The sequence below is a fragment of the Aythya marila genome, assembly GCF_965140915.1.
Source record: "Aythya marila genome assembly, chromosome: 5".
NCBI classification, from domain to species: domain Eukaryota; kingdom Metazoa; phylum Chordata; class Aves; order Anseriformes; family Anatidae; genus Aythya; species Aythya marila.
In genome coordinates this window covers 42,119,257-42,143,172 of record NC_139046.1, presented here as the reverse complement: position 1 = coordinate 42,143,172, position 23,916 = coordinate 42,119,257, and the positions used below count along the sequence as shown (strand labels likewise).

Here is a 23,916-nt window from a genome sequence, read left to right as displayed (position 1 = left end):
GGACGGAGCCCAGCCCGGCCCTTCCCTGCCCGGCTCGGCTCTCCCCGCGCCTCCTCAGGCGATGGCAGCCGTCCTCCCCCGCAGCTGCGGGCCTATAAGGCGCTGCGCGTAACCCAGGTGACGCCGCATCACGGCGGGGACCCTCCCGGGGCGGGAGGCGGCCTAGCCTCCCCTCCCTCCCTCCCCACCACCAGCCCTCACCCCCGCCGCAGCGGTTAAACCGCCCCCGCCTCCCCCCCCAACCGCTCTTCCACTCGCGACCCGCGATTGGCTGCGTCCTTCAATCCCAGCCTCGCTCTCTTTTGTTCCCATTGGCCGTATCTCCCGCCTGTCTTGGCGGCAAGCCCCGCCCTCCCTTTTTATACCAGCCTTACTCACCCCCCCCACCCCCCCCACCTCGCCCCCCCCGTCCACCCCCTGCCTCCCCCTTCCCGGCCTGCCCCCCCCCGGCTCTAACCTCTCCTGCCTCGGGGGGTTTCTGCGGCGCAGCCGAGGTCGGCGGGCCCGTGCCCGCGGCCGGCCGAGGCAGGCGGTTGCCGGGGCGTTCGAAGGAGGCGGCGAGGCTGGGGCTGGGGCGGGAGCGGAGCCCCGCCGCGCAACCAGGGACGCCCCCAGACACACACACACACGCACGCACACTCACACCCCCGCGTCCCCCAGCCCCAGCCCGGCAGCGAGGGGGAGCATGAGAGCCCGGCAGCGGCGCTAGGGCAGGCGGGGAGCGGAGGGGGCTCGGAGGCGGCGTGAATCATCTCCCCCTCGCTCCCTCGCCCACCATTTACACCGCTCCCTCCCTCCCTCCTTCCCTCCTCCCGCTCCCCCTCCCTCCCCTTCCTCCTCTGTCTCACTCGTTCTCGCTCCCCTCCTCTCCTCTCCTCTCCCATTCTCTCCCCTCCTCTCCTCTCCCACTCACTCTGTCCTCTCCTCCTCCCGTCTTACTCTTTTCACTCTCTTCCCTCCTCCTCCTCCTCCTCCCCTCTCCCCCTTTCTCTTCCCTCTCGCCCCTCGCTCCCCTGTCTCCCTTCTCATCTCCTGACACTGCACTGCAGCTGCTCCTCCAGCCAGCGCTGCCCGCTTCCCTCCCTCCTCTCCTCTCCCTTCCCTCCCCCCGGGTGCCAGATAAACAAGGCGCGCAGCATCCTCGGCAACGCTGAGCTTAGCTCTACATTTTCGAAAAGGACAAGAGAACGGGACGAGCCCCCTCCCCTCCTCCTCCTCCTCCTCCCCCTTCCTCCTCCTCCTCCTCCTCCCCCTTCCCTCCCTGCCCCCCCACCACAGAAGGGAAGAGACAATTCTCCTCCGAGAAGCAGCAAACATGATGGCGGCAGCTCCCATCCAGCAGAACGGGACCCACACCGGGGTTCCCATAGACCTGGACCCGCCGGACTCCCGGAAAAGACCGCTGGAAGCCCCCCCCGAAGCCGGCAGCACCAAGAGGACCAACACGGGCGGTGGGTATAGCCTCCGTCACCTCCCCCCGCCCAGCCCACCCATCTCTCCTCTCCTCTCCTCTCCCCTTCCCTACCTGCCTGCCTCCCCCTCGCCCCCCCCCCCGAACCCCCCCAAGCATTCCCATTTCTCTAATGTTATCATTCATCAAAATGGCGTCGGTTTTCAGCATCTACCGGGCTTTTTATTTTATATCCACGCCGGGGCTGCGGAGCCGTGACCCCGCGGCGGGGAGGGGGGCGCGCAAGGGGCTCCCGCAGCCCCCCTCGCCCTTTTCGCCATGGTCTGGAAGGAGGCGGCAGGCGCGCTTCCCTCCCTTCGCATCCTCCAGGTCACAAGTTGAATTTCAGCCTTGCCCTGCGTTTTTCCTCCTCCTCGGCCTCGCCGCTATTGTCAGCGTGTGTGTGTGCGCGGCGTTTGTTTGTCTGGCTGGGGGCGAGGGCTGGCTGGCGGAAGGGGGGAGCCGTCACTCCGCCGGGGGGCTCAGCGGCTCGCATCCTGCCCTGCCCGGATGAGATGAGTTATAACGGGACCAGCATCGCCTCCCTTCCTTTGCGCTGGAGTCGTCATAACAATGCACCGAGGCGGAGGTGAATTCGTTTGCCCGATATTAAGAGCAGCAGGCTAACTGTGCGCAGAGCATCTCACGGCCGGCTACGTTAATATGGATAGGCACTATTGTCACACGCAGGCACTGCTTCAGGAGCTCCTAGTCGTGAATAAGAAAAGTGAGGTGAACTTGTATTGCTCCTCTTGCCTAGGAAAAAAAAAAAACAACAAAAAAAAACCCACAACAACTTTGTAGAACAGATTTCCTGATAAAAATCTTGATATTAAAGCAAATGGGACATGCACATAATTACTGGGGAGAACCCAAGTCTGGGGAATGAACTAACCCTTATTCTCCTGCACTTTACACAGCCGGTTGCAGAAGGTTTCTCAGACTTCAGTGTCTCTGGATTTAAAATTAGGATGGTAGCACTGATGATTTCAAGGCTGATTCAGTTGTTGAATCAGACTGGGAATCCTTTTCATTTTAATTTTGTATTTTTCATTCATTTCATATATATTTTTCCTGATCCGATTGTGTGCTTTAATGCTAGTGGTGGATGGAAGACTGGCATTGTCTTGTCACCTTTTAAGTGTATCTGAAATAAGTGACTTAGGCTTTTGATCAATTGGGAAAAATTCTTCTTAATGTCCTTTAATTAATGAGCTTAAAAGAGATCATTGTCGCTTAAGAAGTGTTAAAGGAATACATCAGGATTACTTAGGCAAGTGATCCCATCCGCACCATGTTGAGTTGTTTTCTTGGCAGTGGCTGAAATGCTTGGAATAAAACCCCACATTTTGGGTGGGTTATTTGGTAGCAGAGTAGTCGTTTTGCTCACTTAAGAAGAATGCATGCAATAGCTAATTGCTATTCTCATGTGTTTGCTAATGACAAACAAATAGCCCATCAGAATTTACAATTCATTCCTTCTTAATTTTGGCATTTCTTTTGCAGTATTTTCAAGCAAGGTTGTAGTTGTCACTAGGCACGTTTTTGTGCAGGGCTCCCTTTTTTTAAAAAGGGGTCCAATCATTTCTGTGTGCTGTGGTTACCAGTGGAAAAATTGAAAAAAATCCACCTTAGGAATACAACTTTGATTTTATTCTTTTACAGAATTAAGGAATATATATGGATTCTGTAATTTGCTTAGAATAAATATACGTATTGTAAAATGTCAAAGGCATAGTCCAAACGTGTCTTGCAGAATGACGCAACTGGTTAGATGTAAATGCATGAATTACTGGATGAGTTTAAAGATGTAACGTTTTATTTGTGGGTCAGGGGGTGGGGTGGGGGGGAATCAAAGTTTTTAACCCATATTAACCATGCATATCTCAATTTTTCAGAGGATGGCCAATATTTTCTAAAGGTCCTCATACCTAGTTATGCTGCTGGATCTATAATTGGGAAGGGAGGACAGACAATTGTTCAGTTGCAGAAAGAGACTGGGGCCACCATCAAGCTGTCTAAATCCAAAGATTTTTACCCAGGTACGTGCAAAAATTAGCCAGTTCTTTATTTTTAAATCCCATGGGATATATGTACATGTCATGTCAGTATGTTTCAAATGTTGGCGACTAAGCATCCAGTGCTACTGGAAGCGATATTTATCAAAAAAGTATTCTACGAAGTGCAACAGTGAATATAAATGTTCTGACTTAGTTGGACTATGAAATGAAATGGTTACTATCTAGTAATTGAACTGCTTGAAATATGTTTAAAGATGTTTGCCAGTATTCCTGAGAGAAAATCATGAACATTTTCTGGTTGCTTTGTTTTTTAGTTAAAAAATAAAAAATCGAGCTTTAAGGAACCAACTTGACAGCTGGTGTAAAAATAATTGTTCGTTTGAAGTTTCCAGACATTGTAATGACAATTAAGCTAGAATGAGTAAAATTGAGAGGCTGCCTCTTAAAGAATGGGCCATTTACTTTTAATCCATTATGTACCTTCTTTATGCCTCATTGCTTTGTTCACTGGCTCTGGAGTGAAGGAAAGAGGACAAGTGCTGCTCTTTAGGTATTCTTTATATTATGTTTATCTCGATGGTGGAGGAAAACTCTATTATAAAAGTGAAATGCTTGGGACGAATAAAGATACAAGTATTTTGTATCAGCTGTATTTATGCATAAGAAACAGGTTTTTAATATTGGTGTATGACAACAATAATAAATCTGAATTAGTATTTCTCCTTTAAGATTTCTAAACCGGGGGGGGGTCTTACATAATGATACACAAGATTTTAGCTTTTGTAATTAAATATTTTTTTCCTAAAGATAAACAAAAAAACATTTTGTAATTGAACTGTGTTCTAGAGGAGTTCTTGTAAATTGATGCAAAATAATAACGTAACTAATTCTCTTTTTGGTGTTTTGATTTTATTTTGAAGAATAGCTGGTGGTTTAGAATTGAGTAGGTGTTACTGACTTTTCTGTTGGAAAAATTAGAGCTGTTTTGCATTTGATCCATTTTAACAAGATGACTGAATCCTGTAAAATAGTGAAGGTAGTTGGTATGGGCATAAGCAGAACACTAATGTGTTAGTGTTTAGCTTTTCCTGTCTTCTAACTTTAGTGTCAGGCAGAAGTGGATTTTTTTTATTAATAGAGAGATTGTTGTCTCTTTACGATGAGAATTTTTGTTATGGAAATTTTAATGCACCTGTTGTATGTCTCCTTAATGAATGCAGTTTATAATACTCACATGACAAAGGTTAAAGTAGTGTGTATAGGTTTTCCTGTTGAAAGATACAGTTTATAAACTGATGCTTGTTGTCTTTGATTTTTTTTTTCTTTTTTACTTTTCTTTCCCCTTTGAGAAAGTTAGCAAATAAGGTCCTTTATTTTGAAAGGTATGGTAGGGTGGAAAAAAATCAATGTAGGATTGTGAAAACTCTTGGAAGAAATAAAAGCATTCAAAAGAGCCTGATTGCAGAATTAATAACATAATCTGCGTAAAGAGCCGCAATAGTGAATTAAATTCACTGTCAATAGATGAAAATGAAATAGATTTTCTGCATTATACATGAGGTGGTATCACATATGCAAGGATGTTACAGAAAATTGGTGTTTATGAAGAATATTCCAAATACCAAATTACAAGCCTTTTCATTTTACTACAGTTTATTTACATTCTGTTGGAAAGGACGCTCCAAAGATTAGATCTTTTGTTCAGTACTCTAGCATATTTCTTCTGTTTTCTGATTAAATCAGAATTATATATTTCTTTGTGTAGCAAATTGTAAAGATATAGCAGTAGTAGTAGCAGAGGAACCTTTGAAAAATAAAAATTAGCAATCTAGAATGACACGAGTAAAAATGTTTGCAACAAACATGTTATCTCTTAAAATCAGTAATAGTAACAATGTAAATAACTAGTGCAGTAAGGCTTAGTCAATTTCGGTGTAACAGGTGCAAATGAACTTCCAGTTTGACTTTAGACAGTCTGCTTTGAGTTTGCAGCCATGTTGTCATATTGCAAATGAGTCTTTTAAAGAAGTTTGTGACTGATACCTGCTAAAGCATGGCACAGGTCTGAGAAATGGACTCCCTTGTGGCTAGCTCTTCTTAGTCTTTGTTTGCGTTTGACCACAAGCCCATGGAATTTTCGGAGGTCCTGGCATTCCCTAAGCTGATAACTTTTGGGTTTCTTGCAGACTCTCATGCTTGTACAGCATTAGGGAAGATGTACCTTGTGTAATAGCTAATATAAAGATATGGTTTATTTTTCTTCCAGAGTTTCATAACCAATTATTCTGGTTTCATAATACAAGTTGGTTACTCTATTCTATTTATGCATGTGACTAGAAATGCGATTAATGTACATTTCGTTACGGAATGTTCGCTCACTGAAGTTTCTGTGAAACTTTTTCCTTTTTCCAAAACAGTTTTAGCACAGTCTGAGTAAGTTGCTGTTTGGAAAGGAGGAAGTTGGATGTAATACAGAAGTCATGCATAGTTCCTATGATCTAATAGTGTTCTTTCTTTTTCCTGTGATATAGGACTTCAGTATGCAGACTGATTTCTGTTGGAATTAATTTTGTGCATCAAAAGGTGACATAATTACTGAAGAATTACATGGCAGCTCTAATTACAAGACATTGAAGGAAAAAAAATCAGCCTTTCACTGAACGTTTTAGTTCACAAAATAGGAAACACTACATAATTACATTACTGTCCACTAGAGTTTTATTTTTGGAGTACACAACTTATTGTTCTCTTTCCAGGTTACCAGCTGACTTTTTCTAATTGTTTGGACTTCTGCAATTTAAACTTGGATATTGTGCTTAAATTATTCCCAATTCCTTTCTCTTCAGTCCTGTTCCTATATTGTGGAAATAAAGTTAGACTGGCAAAAATACGCCCTATTTGTAAAATAATAGGCGCTGATTCCTTCTTCAGAGAACTATAGTGTGTGTATTGACTAGTGAGTTCTGGTCCAAAATTTAAATACTGACACAGCCATTCTGTTTTAATATCAATAAAGTGAACTCATAAAGTTGGCCCTTCTGTGGGCCTATGTTTATGTATGGTTGTATTTTGAACAATATAGAAGTTAGTATTTTTGTTGTATTAAGCTCTCATTGTTTTATCTGTTCTTCCATTCTGAATTGTAGTGAGCCCTGGACTGAAAACTACTGTGGACATACGTATTTTTTTTTCCATTGAGCACTCCCCCCAAGTCTCTCTCTCTCTCTCTCTCTCGCTCTCTCGCTCTCTCTCACTCACACACACAGACACACACACACACACACACAAAATTATGTTACATCGCATCACGTTGTTTATCTTGCAACAGGATCTTGCCTGATCTGAACTTGGTGCTTGAGAGAATTTGAGCTCGGTCAGTGTTTTTTAATTTATTGGAATATGAAGTCATGTGTGTACTTAAATTAGATCATATTAAGAGCAGAGATTAATAAAAACATAATTAAATGGGGATAAGGTTTTACTGCTTTTAACAATAGAGTAGCTGTGTTGTTTTTGTAACAGATTTCTAATTAGTAATGTTCTCTAAATATTTGGAGAATACAGAAGGTCAGAGTTTCCTTCCCCTGCCTCATGTAGAGAGTGTATGAAATGTGTGTCTGTTATGTTTTTACAGTGACTTGTATTCGAGATGTTTTGTGTTTGAAAGTCCGTTTTTTTTTTTTTTTTGAAACATTCATGAATTCTGGGGGATTGTCTACCAAATCTTTATGGATGTGTCCTTTGGAAAATTATATTATTCTGACTCCTACAAAACCTTTCAAATTTATCGAACGTACAACTAACCAGAGGAATTTATAATTAAGCTCACTTTCTAGCTTCATTACTCCTACTTAACAGTTAGGGAGGGGGAAGGTATAATATATCAAGCTTGGTTCACCATTATTTTCTTTATTTAGAAATCAGTATGGCAGTTCATTAACCACAGAAAATAATCTGAAGTTTTGTAGTGAAAAGAATCAGTTTTAAAAATCAACACTTGAAATAGTGTCAGTGAAATAATATATTTCAGCTATGGAGGAGAATAAAAAAATAAAGGAGAAATAAGACAGCTAAAAGCTAGATTGGAGTTAGCAATCTGTTGTCATGGTTCCTTGGAGGTGGTTGTCATACGTCAGTAATTGCATCCCAGTTTTATTCTTGGTATTTATAATTTTTTCAAGATATTGACATGGGCTAAATAGAGACTTCATATAATATAAATCTAAGTTTTTAAGATTCTGTTGTAAACATTTACTGATATGACCAACTTCTGGGATAAAGGAACTGGGGAGATGACTAAATAATGAGTAGAGATTTCAGAGGTGGATTCTTTACAAACCTACACAGCTCTAAAGGAGCTATAATTAATTTATATTACTATAAATCTTTCTACTAGGAAAAAAAAAAAAAAAAAAAAAAACACAACAGGAAAAATCCCAAGTGTTGGTTGCCAGCTGTTCAGAGAGATAATTCTCAGTTGGACAGTTGTCAGTTGCTTAGTTACTGGAACAGAATAAAAAAAGTTAGCTTGTTAGACTGCAGATCTTTAGTACATTTTACATTTAAAAGGAAGCTGAAACTGACTGTGTAACTTCATCTAATCTTGAGATTGTTACCTATCTAATTTGACCCAGTGTGAATTTAGCAGCTTCTCATTTGACAGGTTTAGAAAAATTTTGAGAAGTTTAGGTAGAAATTTTACACTGATGTTTATGTTTGAGTGAATAAACTTTTACATGGCAAATGACTCTGTGGTTTGCAAGAAAATGCTGTGTCTTTGTCTAGTGTAAGAAGGGTGATAGATTTGAAATAATTAGTTAACCTTAAAAGCTACTTCTTATGCATGCAGTTGTTTGGCAAAATAAAGGACAGGTCACGAGGATATACTATTTTCTATCAAGTTCAGCTTTTCTGTGTTTGTTTTTCTCACTGTAGTCTTCAATGGAGTTGAGAAAATAAATGATTCTCAATAGGTAAGAAAGTGTATATGTAGATGAATGTGCTAGTGACAATATTACGTATTTACTTCTTGATTAAATTGAGGCTTCTGCAAAGCAGAAATTTCTGCATTCCTTAAGTGTATCTATATTATGGACTTGTAAGTTCTGGGGGAAAAATAATTAAGAAAAATAGCAGAAGTCTGTAAAAACTAATAATTTAAAATTTCCGCTTTTCATGAAGTTTTACGTTTCTGTACAAGACTTAGTGTTTCATAGACAGATCAAAGTTTTTATGGATGTGTTTGGAGCATAAGTCTTGGAGCTAATATTTAGAAAATATAATCAGGAAATGTCTGAATCTTGTAATTGTTTTCTGTTTGTCCCTTATGCAGTAAGAGAAAAATTTTCTTTTTTTTCTTGGAGGCTGTATCCTGGAGCAATCAATACCTTTCTCAAATGCTGTGATATTGTTAGTTCATTAATCAACAGCATTAACTCCAGATACTTTCCTCTGTAGTTGACCAGGGAATTTATTTAATCAGTGATCAGTAGCTTTTTGGCTAGGAAAGGAGACCTTGGATTTACTAAATTTGTCAGACCAGCTATTAGAAATAGAGCATAGAGGGATTTGGGAGGAGGGCTTGGGCCTGATGGCTGTCTCATTTCCGTCTTTGGATACAGCTCTAGCATAAAGTTAAGCAACATCTGTACAGATTTGACTGACAAACATCTCGCTGGGATTCATCATTGCATCCTACAGCAGGTGCAATCAGCTTTTCAGTCCATCTTAAAAAGAGGTTAGTTTGTTTTTTAATGTTTGTCGACTAGCCAGCGGGAGTTAATGACCTGGTGAGGAGAGTGGTAGTTGTCAGTTGTCCGGTGCTGGAATGCTGCAGGTAATTGGGCTGGACTGGTGAGGGCTGTGGCAGCGTGCTTCTCACGTTGCACTGCAGCTGCTCTTGGTCTTAATTAATCTGACCCTCAGTGGCTGCAGTGCCATGGTATAAAGAGCAACGTGTACTAGAAATGGAAAAGCTTCGTTTTGAGTCTTGCTGATGGCCATGTTTCTGGGTAGGCCTTTCGGTTTTCTAATTGGATTTGTTTGATACTAGCCTAAAATCTGTACTGTGCTTCAACTTAAAACTGTAATACGGTTTTCCTATGTCAAATATCTGTGGAATAGCGAAACTGTTAAACATGTTAGTGAAATGTCACTGTTACAATGTACTTAAAATATTTGTGTTTATTCTGACAACAAATACAACTGTCTGTAAATGAAAATAGTTATGGTGTTCAAGCAAATGGAGTGGGAGGAGAGTAAATAAAATCAAATGCTTAACGGCAAATTACCTTTACTTCTGTTTCACTTTGAACATGCCTTTTATATTTGTCTGGTATTACTTTATTGTGTACTTTAGTACGCTTTGTAGTAGGGTATAGTAGTTGATAGTATTGGATAGATCAGTATTGTGATGCTTTTGAGGATTTGTAGCAGTGTGGAAACATGTAAAATTGGAATTTAGTATTTGGCAGTCAGAATAAATGAATGTACATGAGCAAATCTGTTAATTTACTATAGAGATAACTATTATCTTGCCTGTATGACACAGCTTTAGGAGACTATCAGGTTTCTTATGTTTATCCTGGTGTTCAGGGCCGTTCTGTTGTTCCATCCCCCAAAGGAAATACCAAATCGGAGTTTAGCCTAGAGTGTTACACTACAGATGTGTAAGAACTCTATTTCATCCTATTTTTCTTTTGATTTTGCATCCCAAATTGGGATTATAAGGATTAGCTATGTAGCTTGTATTGTAAGTGAAAGAAGTGATCATCAGGATACTTTGTGTTTAAATTTTATTTAGTAGAAATATTAAATGGTTTTAAAGCATAATAAAATGTCAGCTATCTAAATTCTCCCCATCCCCCCATATTGACATGTTTTCACTATAACGTATTTGTTAACTAATTATGGTTGCATTTGATTGGGGTTTACTTAATATTAAACATTCTGTTCTTGTTGATTATAGCCAAGCATTAACATTCATTTGGAGGCACTTAACTGGTGTGATTGAAATGTCAGTTTAAGGCAGTATTTGGAAACATGTCTGTGGAAGCCAGATCTGAACTGTAAAATGCTAGGATGCCATTGTGACTTCTGAACATGAATTTGTCACTCTTCACTTCAGCTGGTTATGAGCGATACCATTATGTGTTGCTTGTCTTGACTTCTGAATTGCAATAAGTTTCATGTAAGGTTTAAGTGCTCTCTGTGATTAATGGGCAAAATTAAGCTTTCTTCGTGAAAGGCCAGAGAACATAGGTTGATGTATGAAGTAACTGGTGTAAGTAACCAGCTGTGTGACCAGATACACTATTCCTTCAAGTGTTATTAGAGACAGGGTTCAAAGTTACATAGTGGTAATATGAATGACCTTTGGGGTCAGTTGTCTTAGTCCCTACTAAGTGAGGAGAACAGATAGTTGTCAGTATATGTAGATGAAACTGATTATGTAACATTAGTGTTTGTTAGAGTTAAAGAAGCATGAATCTCAGACAAAATTTCATATTTGCCTCATCTTGTAGGTTTTGATTGTGAAAAGACTAAACACCTGTTTTTCCGTCATTGATCTCTCACTGCATCCTGCAGGGCCTGTCATCTCAGCATTGACAGGATCAGATGAAAAATACAATCGATGTGTTGACATTTTTTTGAGAATCACTCAGGTAAGATTACTTGTTATACAGAACTACAGTGAAATTCATGGCTGCTGCTAATGTTTCACAAGTTGGAGCCTTTGCATTTTCAATCATTAAATTAGATACTGAGGTTCTCTGCATGTTCCCTTGTTTCTATTTTAAAAGCACTTTTTGTGCCTTGCTCAGTGCCATTTAACTCTCTTGTAATTTCCCACATAAAGAGCTTCACACATTTGTACTCTTTTCCCCCACTTCATAGAGTGACACCTGTTTGCTTGAATCAAGAACCATAGTGCACACCTCCAAAGTTCTTGGAAGATTTGTATGTACATGTATTTTGTTTTATTTTGAAGTAGTGACTTGAGTTCTTTTTAAAGAGCCTTCATTGGCAATATAGGGAAAAATATCTGTAGAGAACCAGATAATCAGAGGCAGCAGCAATTTATCATTTTCCTAATTTATTCTAAGCTCTCATTTTTCAAACTATATGTGAAAATTCACAAATATTTAACTGGATATAGAACTATGGAGTCTCAAGTCAAAATTATTGAAAATATTTATATAAAATGATGCATTAGCCAAGTATGAAGTGGCAGATGTCCATTTAGCTGACTTCGTTCAGTGTCCAGTATGCATATGCGTAAACTATACCAGATTGTGTTCCCAAAGAGTTAAGCAGTGAATTTACATCATGGCATGGAAGGGGGAGGAAAGACCAGTTGGGCCATATGCCAGATTGGAGCTTGATCTAGCTGAGGTTTACATTTTGTCCCTGTCTGTAATCTGGTGTTTCTTGAGTGTAGATAAGATAGTGTATAGTAGCAGCAGTACTGAGCTGGAGTTATAGTATATTAATATTTGTAATGTGGTAGTTTACCACTGCTTTTCCTGAGGAAGACAAAAAAAAAAAAAAAAAAAAAGGTGGCTTTTTAGCACTTTGTTGTCCTGGCTTTGAAGAGAATTTCTGTGGAACAATAGAGGCTCTTCTGGCATTTTGTCAGTGCAGATTTTCAAGGGTTTGCAACAAAGTGCTGCTACTGGATGCTGTAAAGTTTTATAAAAATGATTTATTGCAGTAAGTGATAGATACAGAACATCTATGGGGTTTACTTTCTGTCCTGCATGTGTGTGCACACTTCATTGTATGTCTTCTACTTACTGTATTAGATGGACACTTGGCAGCTCTGACAATCTAAAATAAAAAATTGGATTTCCCAGAAACTCCTTATGATTGTATCACTTCTTAATTTCTGAGTCTTTTACTGTGAGGTGTAGCACACTTTAAATCTGCTAGTTTTTGTTGGGATTACTCTTCTTCAAGCATATAAATACTAGCATATTGAATTGCTCAATAAAAAATGAACTGTTAAATTTACTTTTTTTTTTTTTTTTCAGGAATAAAAATTTTTGTTTAGGTTGGTGATAATGCCAAGTGCTCATCTAGTATTTGCACTGCTTTTAACAATAATAAAATATATAGTATACAACTTTATAAGCTGCGTTCTAGTTCTGTATGGATCTATATCTATGGCTAGCTGTCCTAGTAATTGCCAATGTGATGCGTTAAATTAAAAAAGTTTTTTTATATCGAATTTAGCTCAGAAAAAAGTTAGGACAATTTTGCGTGATAATTGAGCAAACCTAAGATTTGATAGGAAAGGCATTTATAGGATATAAAAGTCTTGCCTGGTCTTGCCTGGCCTTTTCCAGCTCTTCCTTTTTCCTTGAGTTCATCATGTGTTCTTTTTCTGAATAACTTGTAAGGAAACAGGGTAGCCTCTGATAGCCAGATTTTAAATCAGATTGCTAAAAACAGAATAGAAAGTGTATGTAGAAATCTACATGCAACTGCTCACCTAAGAGTCAAGGCATGTTTTTGAAAATCAATTAAATGGGCAGCTGTTTTTGTCCTCCCTTATGTTTCCCATACCGGCTAAATACAAAAAAAATCTTCAGGTTATGCAAGTGTTTTATAAATTTGTATGAATTTTAGTCTTACAGACGCAGTTGATAATGGTTGCAAGGCCAGTGTTTGCATTAAATATCCTATTTATACCTAGTAAAATTTAATTTTTATTTCAGGTAACTTTCTCGTTTTTTTTTTCTGTATTATCCAATGGATCGTGTTTTCAGTAGTATTTACTGTTTCAAAACATGTTGTTTTGATGTTTAGTAGTAGTTCTAGTTCTGTCCTTCACGCTTTGGTAGCTTAGAACCATCTGATTTTGAGGGTGCAGACATGAAAAGGGCACAGAACTTAATCATCTGGTTTTATAAAAATAAGTACCTTATTTTTTTTCCCCTCTCCAACACATATACATATGCTCAAAATTAGAAAAACAAATCCCATGTTTATTTTTTTTTGTACTTCTTTTTAGCTTGCTAGTATGGTGCATAAGTGTCTACTGTTCTTCCAGTGTTGGCCAGTCCAGGCACATGCTGAATTTCATGTTGTGCAAAATTGTTTTTGTAGATTTTCTTTTCAAAAGAAATTTCCTCTTGTACATTTTGGCAGCTTTATATTGGCTGTCTGAAGATTGTTAAATTTGTCACTATTATTTATCTTTAAGTATTTGTCTTTTTTACTGGAATGGCCAGCCTTCATTTCTCTCAATACAAGCTTTCAGAAGTAATGACAATAATTTACTAAGAGTTATGATGTTAAAACCACAATTAAAATTTAGTGACCTTTTCCTAAAAATACTCATGTAGTTAAACAGGCTTCTGAGATAATGCAGGGATTTAATCTGTGAAATGTTGCATAGGAGATTAGGATAGGTGATCATAATGCTCTTTTGTAGCAAGACAATGTCTTAATTTGGATGTTTTTCTCTGTCAAAGAGAAAACAAAGCTTTGAACTAAAAAGGCATATAAGGGGAGTTGGTGTCTTCTAGTATGTACCAGTAGCACTGGTTTTGTATGGTGAGATTTTCACATTGTGAAGTATGCTTACCTGGGAGGGCCAGAGAGGCTGAATATGACTGTCTGATATGAAGTCCACACAAATAATTCAGGAACTAATTGAAATTTAATATTTGTGGTATGACCCATCTCAGTAGGTCTAGAAAAGTGTATAATGTTGGAATGCTAATTTAGAGAAAAAAATGCTGTTAGTATTTACTAATCATGAACTGCAATACAGTTTACTAGCAAACCAAAAGCGAATGATGGCATATTTCATGTGAAATGATCTTGGTATATGTGAAATACCGTGTATGTTCAGATCAATAAGTATTCTGGAATCCTTGTAGGTAAGTCTCTATGTAGATGGAAAGGCCAAGATACTTGAGGATGTTAGGGTAGACTTCATCTTTCCATATTGTATCAGTTTTTAAGTTTTACTTTGCAAGTTCCATTGTATCAATTCCTTCAGGATATAGCAGTTTTCACATATCATTTAAATTCTGCATTCTAAGAGGATTACGACTTCCCAAATTTAGTCTTGCTCATAACCAAAAGATGGTTTTCATATTGAATTTTTGAATAGATGGCTTTTCTGCGTAAAAATGACTGGTGTCAAATGACTGGGTAAAAATGATTGGTGTCAATACCCATACTTCAGGGTTTGGGATGCCTCTTCCATGCCCCTTCCATGGGGGAAATTGAGGAATCTTACTGGACAGGCCATTTTATAAGTGCTGAAGATCCTTAGAATGGTATATTTAATAATAATAATAAAAAAAAAAACCACAAAACATGCTTATGCTCATCAAATATTTAGTTTAAAATTTTAATCTGGAAGTTACTCTTTAGAACTTCAAGTTTTCCCTCTATTAACCTTTGATTTCTGAAATCTCAAAGTTGTAGTTTAGCAAGTTCTAAGCACTGGAAAACTTGCAATTTGTTTCCTAAGCAGCTTAAGATGCCTTTTATTTTTTAACCTCTACTTTTATACTTGACATTCTGTGTGGAAATTCTTCCGGTAAACTGTATCTACCACTCTCAATTTGATGAATTCAGATTGTGTGGTAAGTAAAACTTCCCATTTTTTGTTAGGTTGACTTCTTGGAAGTAATTGAAATCTGAATAATTGTTTTCAACTTTGTTGCTTGAGATCAAATATTTCTCTGAAGTTATATATTTCTTAAAGGTGTCCAAGCTCTTTATCTGTGCAGATGAGTACAGTAGTGAGATACGGTTCTTGCGTCTTTCAATAGTTGATGTTCTATTACTTTCAGCAAAAAAGAAAATATTTTTTTTTTGTCTCTCAAGCATAAGGGGAGAAATTGAGAATTTCTTTCCATTTGCTACTGCCTTCCAGGAAAATGAATGGAGACACAAATGCAATAAAATTACTATCAATTTCTCTTTACAAACATCAAATTCAGGTAAGTACTGAGTTTACAAAAGGCAAAATAATTATCTAGTCTATGTTGCCCCAATTTGGTCTGTTTTCATACAGGGGTAGGTGATAGTAGTGTATACTAAAAATAGTAATAATAAAATATGTATATGGTTCTTCAGAAAAATCCAAGGCGATTTAGATCCTTTGGTGAAAGACTTCTTTATCTCTCAGTGTTTTTCTTTTTCTAGCAAAGGATTTTTTTTTTTCTTCCTGGTACTCACCTGTGGAAGTTAGCATTTCTGCTCCCTTTTGCCTAACAAGGAATGTTCTCACTGTTTTGTAGCCTTGCAAATGATTTAAATTGAAGTTACCTCAGCTGGATAGAGCAATTTGAATCACAGTTTAGAGATGCCTTTCTTGCTACATTAAATTTTAATGTAGTTGAGTAAATGATGATGAATACCAACATAACTCATGTCTTTGAGGATTGTATAGGACACCTTATAGTATATTTTCAGCTATATTCAGTTTGTTTTTAATAATCATGTTTAATACAGGTTATCAGTATGAACTTGCCAATACGTGTGGTCTGCCGTTTTGGGATAAGTTTTATACCCTTTCCTTAAGTTGATTGACTCTTTGCAAGAAAGTTGCATTGTTTCAAAAGTTCTTTTCAAATTTTAATGCATAAATGCAACCTTTTAATGCCGGAAGCAGGACAAATCATAAACTCATACTATTTAACATGAAAACTTTTTATAGTTGTCTTATTTTTTGGCTTTGCTGAATGATTTTTTTTCATCTTAAAAGAATAATTGTGTCCTTATATATGTATGCTGGCTTTTTAATATATTTGTAAATATGTTCAGTCCTTTCAGTAATTCCTTGTAGGAAAATACTGTCTTTCTGTTAACGTGTGCTACACTTGCTGAAAGATCTAATTTTGAAGAGAAACCTGAGATCTAATCCATAATGAGTTACAAATCCTCTTCAAACAAAACATTTTCTAGGATTTCCTTCCATTTGCAAATTTCTTTTGTTAGAAGCATTACACTTCTTTTGTTTCAACACACTTGTCTTACTGTTAATTTTTAAAGGTAGAAGTCAGAATTGTTGGAATATGGAGCTTGACTGAATTAACAAAAAAAATATCTAAACAGTTAGTGGGAGGGATTTGATCTGAAGTGTTAAAAGGCACTGGTAAACTTCCTAAAAATAAATTCTGAGGAAATACTGAATTTTGACTTAAAATAATTATCCTGAAATCAAATTGTCCTATTTTCCCTTATGATTACATAAAATATTTTGTCTTAATTTTTAAGAGGATTGTTTGGACTTTTTATCAGGGAGGAGATTGATATTTATTATTCAATAATAAATGCATATAAAATGCATTTATAATGAATATAAATGCAATCATTTTGTAGTTGTTTAATTTTGTGCCTAATAGAAACCTTTGGCAAAAGTAGTTGCAAACTCATTGAGTGAATGCTCATTTAAAAATGAGAGAAAAAAAGCAGAGAGGTGGTTCTTAAACTCTTGTATGTTCTCTTGTATGTATAATCTCATCTGTGATTTTAGAGTGAGACACTATATATGCGAGTATATATGGATATTGTCTTATTTTATTTGAAGTAAATTATCAAGAAAAAGTCTAAACTGTTTGAGAACTGAAGGACATGGTGGAAAATGCAATTGATAAATTGGTGTGGAATATTTACTCACGGTTCATACTCCATAATAAAAAAAACCAAAAACTATTTATACTGATTGGTGCATAGTTAGTTGGCTACTAAGAGGTTAACTTTTCATTTCTATATGCATGTTGATGTTATAGTATAAAAATATGTGGTATTGTTTACAAGCTGCAGAAGGAGAAATTAAGATTACATAATGTTTCATGGTATTTATATGTGAGCTCTTTGCTTGCTTAAACAAAGAAACATAAAAAAAAAAATCCCTCTGAACAGCTGAAGTGACACCAAGCACCAGCTGGGGAATCTGAAATCAAATATTTAGGGCATGATTTGTATTGAACTGCAATTAGAATGTATGATTCTGCAATAGCAATTGTTTGAGTGAGGTCAAATTGCACATGAAGACGAACACAAACGAAGTCTGTCTTCACTGCAACTGATGCATGCACACATGCTACTTCATGATGTTTTTTTAATTATATGCAAAACTGGGAGAATAACTAACTTGATTATTTTATTTGTCCACTGTCCATTAAGTCTTAGTGTGTCAATAGGTGAATTAAAGACTTGAAAAAGAAAAAATGAAAATATTAACTTTGAGAAATTTAATGTTACTATTAATGCTACTAATAAAAAGAAAATATAAGCAGAAAAGAAATTATAAGAAATATATATATTACATTATATAATATTATATAATTTATAGTATATATAATATATATTTTTAATATTTTTATATTTATATATTTATATTATAAATTATATATAATGTATAATTTATAATATATAATTATATTATATAATATTATATAATATATAATTATAAGAATTATAAGAAATTATACGAAAGCATTACAGAGACTTATTCTGATGCTTTTTTCATTCTTTCTTTTTTTTTTTTTTTTTTTTTTTTTTAACCTGTAGTTAAAAATACAGTCTTAACCTACTGGTATTATAAAAGATAGCATTTTCTGTTTTCAGATAAAATGGTGCATTTCGACACATTGTTTAAAAACTATAACAGCTCTGTATATGAAAACACAAACTGTGATAATTAGATAGATATGCCATATGTGGTAGTTTAAGTTGGCATATATCTGAAATGGCATGTTTAATGTACTGTATTATTGGAATTAGTAATTTTACAGCTGAAAGCTGTTAATTCTGTTATACTGATTCCCTCTCATGAACCTGTAGGTAATGATGGCAGACCTTTTTCTTTGTGGAAAAACTGCTTCTGATAGCTTAAAAGGTAGCTAGCTATAAGTTTCTGCATTTTTAGTGGAATCTTGGACTACTACAATTTTCTAATTAATTGAGAATTGTGAGACTTTTTAATACAGATACAGCTGATACAGCAAGTTTATTCTAATAAAATTTTTATAATGGAGAAAGGAGGTCTGTTGCTTTTCCATACAGCATGTTTTTCCCAGGCATTTTTTTTTGTCTTGGGGGGAAAAAAATAAATAAAAACCACAAGGCAAAATTGTCAACCCTAAGCACTTGAGAGTTGTGCGCAGTTTTTTTAAAAAAAAAAAAAAAAAAAAAAAAGAAAGCCTGTCTTTTTCACACCAGCTGCATAAAAATCACCCCTCACACATGACAAAACTCAAGGGAGGAAAGCAAGACTTGAGTATAAATTGGCTGAAGGGAGCTCCAGCTATAAGTTCTGCTAGGGATGTAGTGGGTCTGGCTGGGATGGAGTTAACGTTCTTCATACCAGCTCGCAAGGTGCAATGTTTTAGGTTTGTGATGGAAGCAGTGTTGATAACAATGACTTTTACTTGTTAATGAATGGGTTTTTCATAGCATAAGGGCCTTCTCTAACATGCAGCAAGTTGGTGCATGGGAAGCTGGGAGGACACACAGCCAGGCAGATGAGCTGAACTGACCAAGAGTTACTCAGTGCTGTTCTTTGTCATGCTCAGCAGTAAAACAGAGGGGAGAGTGATTTTAGGTTACCATTTTTTGCTTGGTGAGTTGCCGGGCTGTGGTTGTTTCTGGGAGGTGGTGAGTTACTGCTTCTGCATAGCTTCTTTTGCTGTTTGTTTGCTTGTTTGTTCTTTTGTTTTAATTCTACCTCTTTTCCTTTGCTTGTCAAACTCTTATGTTTACGCATGAATTTTGTTGCTTTCACTCTTCCTATTTCATTCCCCTACTCTGGTGTGGGGGGAGTGAGGGGCTGTGTGGGTTTACCTGTCAGCCAGGGAGACCCCACAATGGAGATTATTAATTAACCTTCTAGTGTTGTGTAAAGCCTTTGTCTTCCTAAAAACATGTGCACGTGTGTGTGTGTGGGGGGGGAGGAAATGAAACTTGACTCAATTTTGTCTTGATACACTGGCAGATACTGTTAAAAATTACAGAAATTAACTGAGTTTATACCACTGGGTGGTGGTTAGGCCCTCATCCCTGTTACCTTACATAGGTTATTCTTGGGGTTCTTCTGTGTTTCATGTTTGAAAGCAACATAGTGTATGAGGGAGCTGAGAGGGCTTTTGGGAAGGTAATCGTGGTGAGTAATTAGAATGTAGGCGTGGAAAGGACCTCATGGATTAGGTAGCGTCAGTCTTCTGCTGTCCTTCCAGGCGAAACGATGAAATCTCATATTTGTAGTCCTTTTTGTGCCCTCTACCTGCCCCTAACTGAGGTGATGCTGCCAAGCTCCTCAATGGAGAAATGGGAAAAGCTGCGAAGTGTCTTTGCTTGCCAAAGAGATGTCTGAAAATTTCTTTCTCAGAGACTGAATAAAGAGAAGTTAGATTCTTTTAAAAAAGGTAAAAGACACCTACAAAATAAAGACTTTCCAGTTATTATGCATATCTGCAGCAGATGTTTTCAACACTTTATGTTAATTTTCAATTTTAATCAACAATCAGAAAAAGTAATTACTAGAGTGTTAAAGTTGTTTTGTGACTGTCACTTAATCTTGCCTGAATTTAAATCTTTTTTAGCTATAGTTAAGAGAAGGCATTTTAAAACATGCAAACCTAAAGCTCACAACTTCATTAAAATAACAACAACACATCTTTCTACTGATATGAGAAAGGACTACTTTTAAATAATGCAACAACTTACAGTTTACTTCCCAGAATAAAGCAGTTACTCAGAGTTGTTTTACCCTATTGAAAGTGGTGGGCAGCTTATGCTCTGATTTTCTTACTTGTATGTATATTTGTTCAGTGAATGTTATTCTCTTGGAAAGTACTAAACAGGTTTGATTTTCAAAAAGTAAGCTGATTCCCACTTCTGTACTAAAACAAGTATCTGTACTCTTCTGAATTGTGATACTATATATTTTTAAACCTTATTCCTTCTTTCCTTTCTTTTTTCTCTCCTAGTTTTGAAAGACTTTTTACCTGTCTTTGAAAGAACTAGATACAGTTACAAACAGAAGAGTTTTGATTCTAAACATGAAAAACATCTATTTCAGAAGCAATTTCTTAAGATAATTTTAGTATGTTATACATAGTAGTTCATGAAGAACTCTTATTTATAAGCAGTGAAAATTAAAAAAAAGCGTAATTAAGGTCAGAGTGTAAAGAATTACAGTTAACATAGGCTCTGAATGATTAAGCAAAGAATAATACCTTAAAATCTGTGTTTCTTAGGGGATCTGGGAGGTTATATTTGAAATAAATAAACTACAGATGCAATTGATGAGTTAAACTCCAAAATTATGCTTTAGCTTTGGTTATTACTAGTGCTGGTACTAGTAACTCAGAAACAAAAGAGGAACTGTGCTACTTTTTGTGATGTGTTCACAGGAAAATGGCTTTTGGAAAGTTAGGGCAAATATGATACACAAAAAAAGTATGGATGTTGTGTGTGTGTGTAATACATACACTTTCATAAAAATATCAGAAGACACTGCTCCTAGTTAGAGGTGGCACTGACAGATTATATAGTGTCTCATTGCTGTGGAGGGTCATGATTGTGCCTGACTTCCCTCTGCTGCTTCATGTAGGAATCTTACCTAACATTATTTTTAAGTAGCAGAGGGAAGGAAGACAGGATGAACAATCCTGTTAAACATTTTTATCAAATTCCTGTTTGTGCATGGTTTTATTTCCTATATCACAGGACTCAGGGCAGAGTTGCCAAATGGTTTCAACTGTTCTAGCTGAAGTAACACCAAATCTTATGGAATATGATGAACTAAATTCAACTTAGAGTTAAGCAGCAGAATGAAATTTAGACTAATGTGAATGAAGATATCAATATGTACAGCTCAATATAAGATATACGCACATGTATGTTAGCTATAACATTATAGGATTTCATATACTTAAGTGACAAAAAGGAAGGGTATATTTTAGGAGAATACCAAGTGGAGAAGGAAGGTGGTCAAACTGGGGAAGAACAGCATTTATATTAGTTATTACTCTGATGTTTATCCAATTAAATTTCTTGTGGATGTTATACTTGAAATTACTGGAAAACTTGGATTTAAATCAGTAGTCCTGATACTGCACTTAAAATCTTGTTTGAGATATGATTGGTGATTACTTTGATTTAAAATAAATACAAGAAAAAAGGTATTTAATGTATATAAATATACATATACAATATATATATTTATATAAATTATACATATGAAAATAGTTATATTATTCTATATCCTCTTTATAAGCCTCAGCAAAGAGGAAAAAGAAGATAGGCTCATAGCATGGTTGGAAAATAAATTTGTCAAATGTGCTATTGCTAGAGATCAATCAAAAATAATGGTTAGCTTGAAAGAAAGTGTAATCTTTAATAAAATTCTTAGGTATCCATGGAAATACATACATTAAACCTGATACTGAGAGGCAAAAAAATAGTTGTTGAAATATTTCCCCCACCTCTATGTGATATAAAATTCCAAGAGTATGTAGAATTTTCTTTTTGTTTGTGCTTATTTATTTATTTTTGTGTGTGTTTTAAAGTGAGTAGGTATTCTGTATTTGATATTTTTGCAGATGAGCATTTGTTGTCCCAGTCAAGTATGAGTTATTTTCTGAGTTGTCAAATGTTATGGATTTAAAACTATTTGTTTTAAATTTTATATTTAAAGGATAATTCTATACGGCATTATTAGTTAGGCTTTTATAAAAGGTTTTTCTCCTGTGGTTTGGGAGTTTTGTTCTTTATTTGTTGTTTGTTTTTGTCGTCATCTTCTTGTTTTGCTCTTTATTTTCCTTATAATGGGAATTATTTTAGCACAGTTGATTAAAACCAATCCAAAATAATTCCAAACATTCAGATCTCACAGGTCCAGAAAATCCCAGTCACTTTTAATTTTGTACTTACAAAATTGATTTGCTGAACTGTGTATCTATTTTATATAGTATACATTTATATATACCTATATATATATATACCTGTATATATTTAAAACAATGAATTAAGAAAATTAAAAATTTGTTTGAATATTTGGAAGTATTATACACATTTGCCTTGGTGAAATAGCAAAATTGGAAGTGTTAGAGACGCTACAAAGAATGACTTCACTTGAAAGTTGTCGCAGATGACACCAAGTTAGGTGCGTGTGTCGATCTGCTCGAGGGTAGGAAAGCTCTGCAGGAGGATCTGGATAGGCTGCACCGATGGGCTGAGGTCAACTGCATGAAGTTCAACAAGGCCAAGTGCCGGGTCCTGCACCTGGGGTGCAATAACCCCAAGCAGAGCTACAGGCTGGGAGGGGAATGGTTGGAGAGCTGCCAGGCAGAGAAGGACCTGGGAGTGATGGTGGATAGTCGGCTGAATATGAGCCAGCAGTGCGCTTAGGTGGCCAAGAAGGCCAACGGCATCCTGGCTTGTATCAGGAACAGTGTGACCAGCAGGGCTAGGGAGGTGATCGTCCCCCTGTACTCGGCTCCGGTGAGGCCGCACCTCGAGTACTGTGTTCAGTTTTGGGCCCCTCGCTACAAGAAGGACATCGAGGTGCTTGAGCGGGTACAGAGAAGGGCAGCGAAGCTGGTGAGGGGCCTGGAGAACAAGTCCTACGAGGAGCGGCTGAGGGAGCTGGGCTTGTTCAGCCTGGAGAAGAGGAGGCTCAGGGGCGACCTTATCGCTCTCTATGGGTACCTCAAGGGAGGCTGTAGCGAGGTGGGGGTTGGCCTATTCTCCCACGTGCCTGGGGACAGGCCCAGGGGGAATGGGCTTAAGTTGCGCCAGGGGAGTTTTAGGTTAGATGTTAGGAAGAACTTCTTCACTGAAAGGGTTGTGAGGCACTGGAACAGGCTGCCCAGGGAAGTGGTGGAGTCACCATCCCTGGAAGTCTTCAAAAGACGTTTATATGTAGAGCTTAGGGAAATGGTTTAGTGGGGACTGTTAGAGTTAGGTCAGAGGTTGGACTCGATGATCTTGAGGTCTCTTCCAACCTAGAAAATTCTGTGATTCTGTGATTCTGTGAAATGTTAATTAAAAATGAACTAATTTTTAAAATTAGGCAGGAACTTTTTCTTCCTTATTAGCCAGTGACTAGAAGTCAGGATGTATTTATGAAACATGATTAGCAGCTATTCAGGTTCATTTCTCTGTTGGTTAAGTAGGGAAGATGACCCATTTGTTTTATACCTGTCTTACCCTTCTTGAATGTAAGCCTGTTATCAGTGTTTGAAATTAATTTTACTGGCAGACTGAAATGAGGGAATTTCTTACTGACTTTTCCTTTAAGTGTCTGAATTTGACCAGTGATCTTGCAGAAATCGTAATGAGGAAGGTTCTTGCTGTTACTTTTTGATAGTCATATCTCTCCCTCCTCCCACCTCCTCCCCCCCCCCCACCCAAAAAAAAAAAAGTTTCAAATTAATTGTTAAATGTTACATGTTAGTTGTTGTTTGA

General features: G+C 37.3%; 1 protein-coding gene across 8 annotated transcripts in view; it reads left to right on the top strand.

Moving 5' to 3' along the window:
* Nucleotides 1-460: 460 nt before the first annotated feature.
* NOVA1 (NOVA alternative splicing regulator 1) overlaps nucleotides 461-23,916 on the top strand; it is a 147,798-nt gene continuing 124,342 nt past the window's right edge. For 3 of the 8 annotated variants that reach the window (XM_082761128.1, XM_082761130.1, XM_082761129.1), the window contains exons 1-2: nucleotides 3,367-3,492; nucleotides 11,059-11,135. Coding sequence is in view for 2 of the 8 variants with exons in the window: in XM_082761126.1 (XP_082617252.1) it covers nucleotides 1,316-1,451; nucleotides 3,349-3,492 (280 nt within the window). In the remaining 6 variants the exon portion in view is untranslated. Of the gene's footprint in view, nucleotides 1,452-3,348; nucleotides 3,493-10,994; nucleotides 11,136-23,916 lie in introns of those variants that run through there. The other 5 variants (XM_082761126.1, XM_082761133.1, XM_082761132.1 and 2 more) reach the window with 3 other exon arrangements.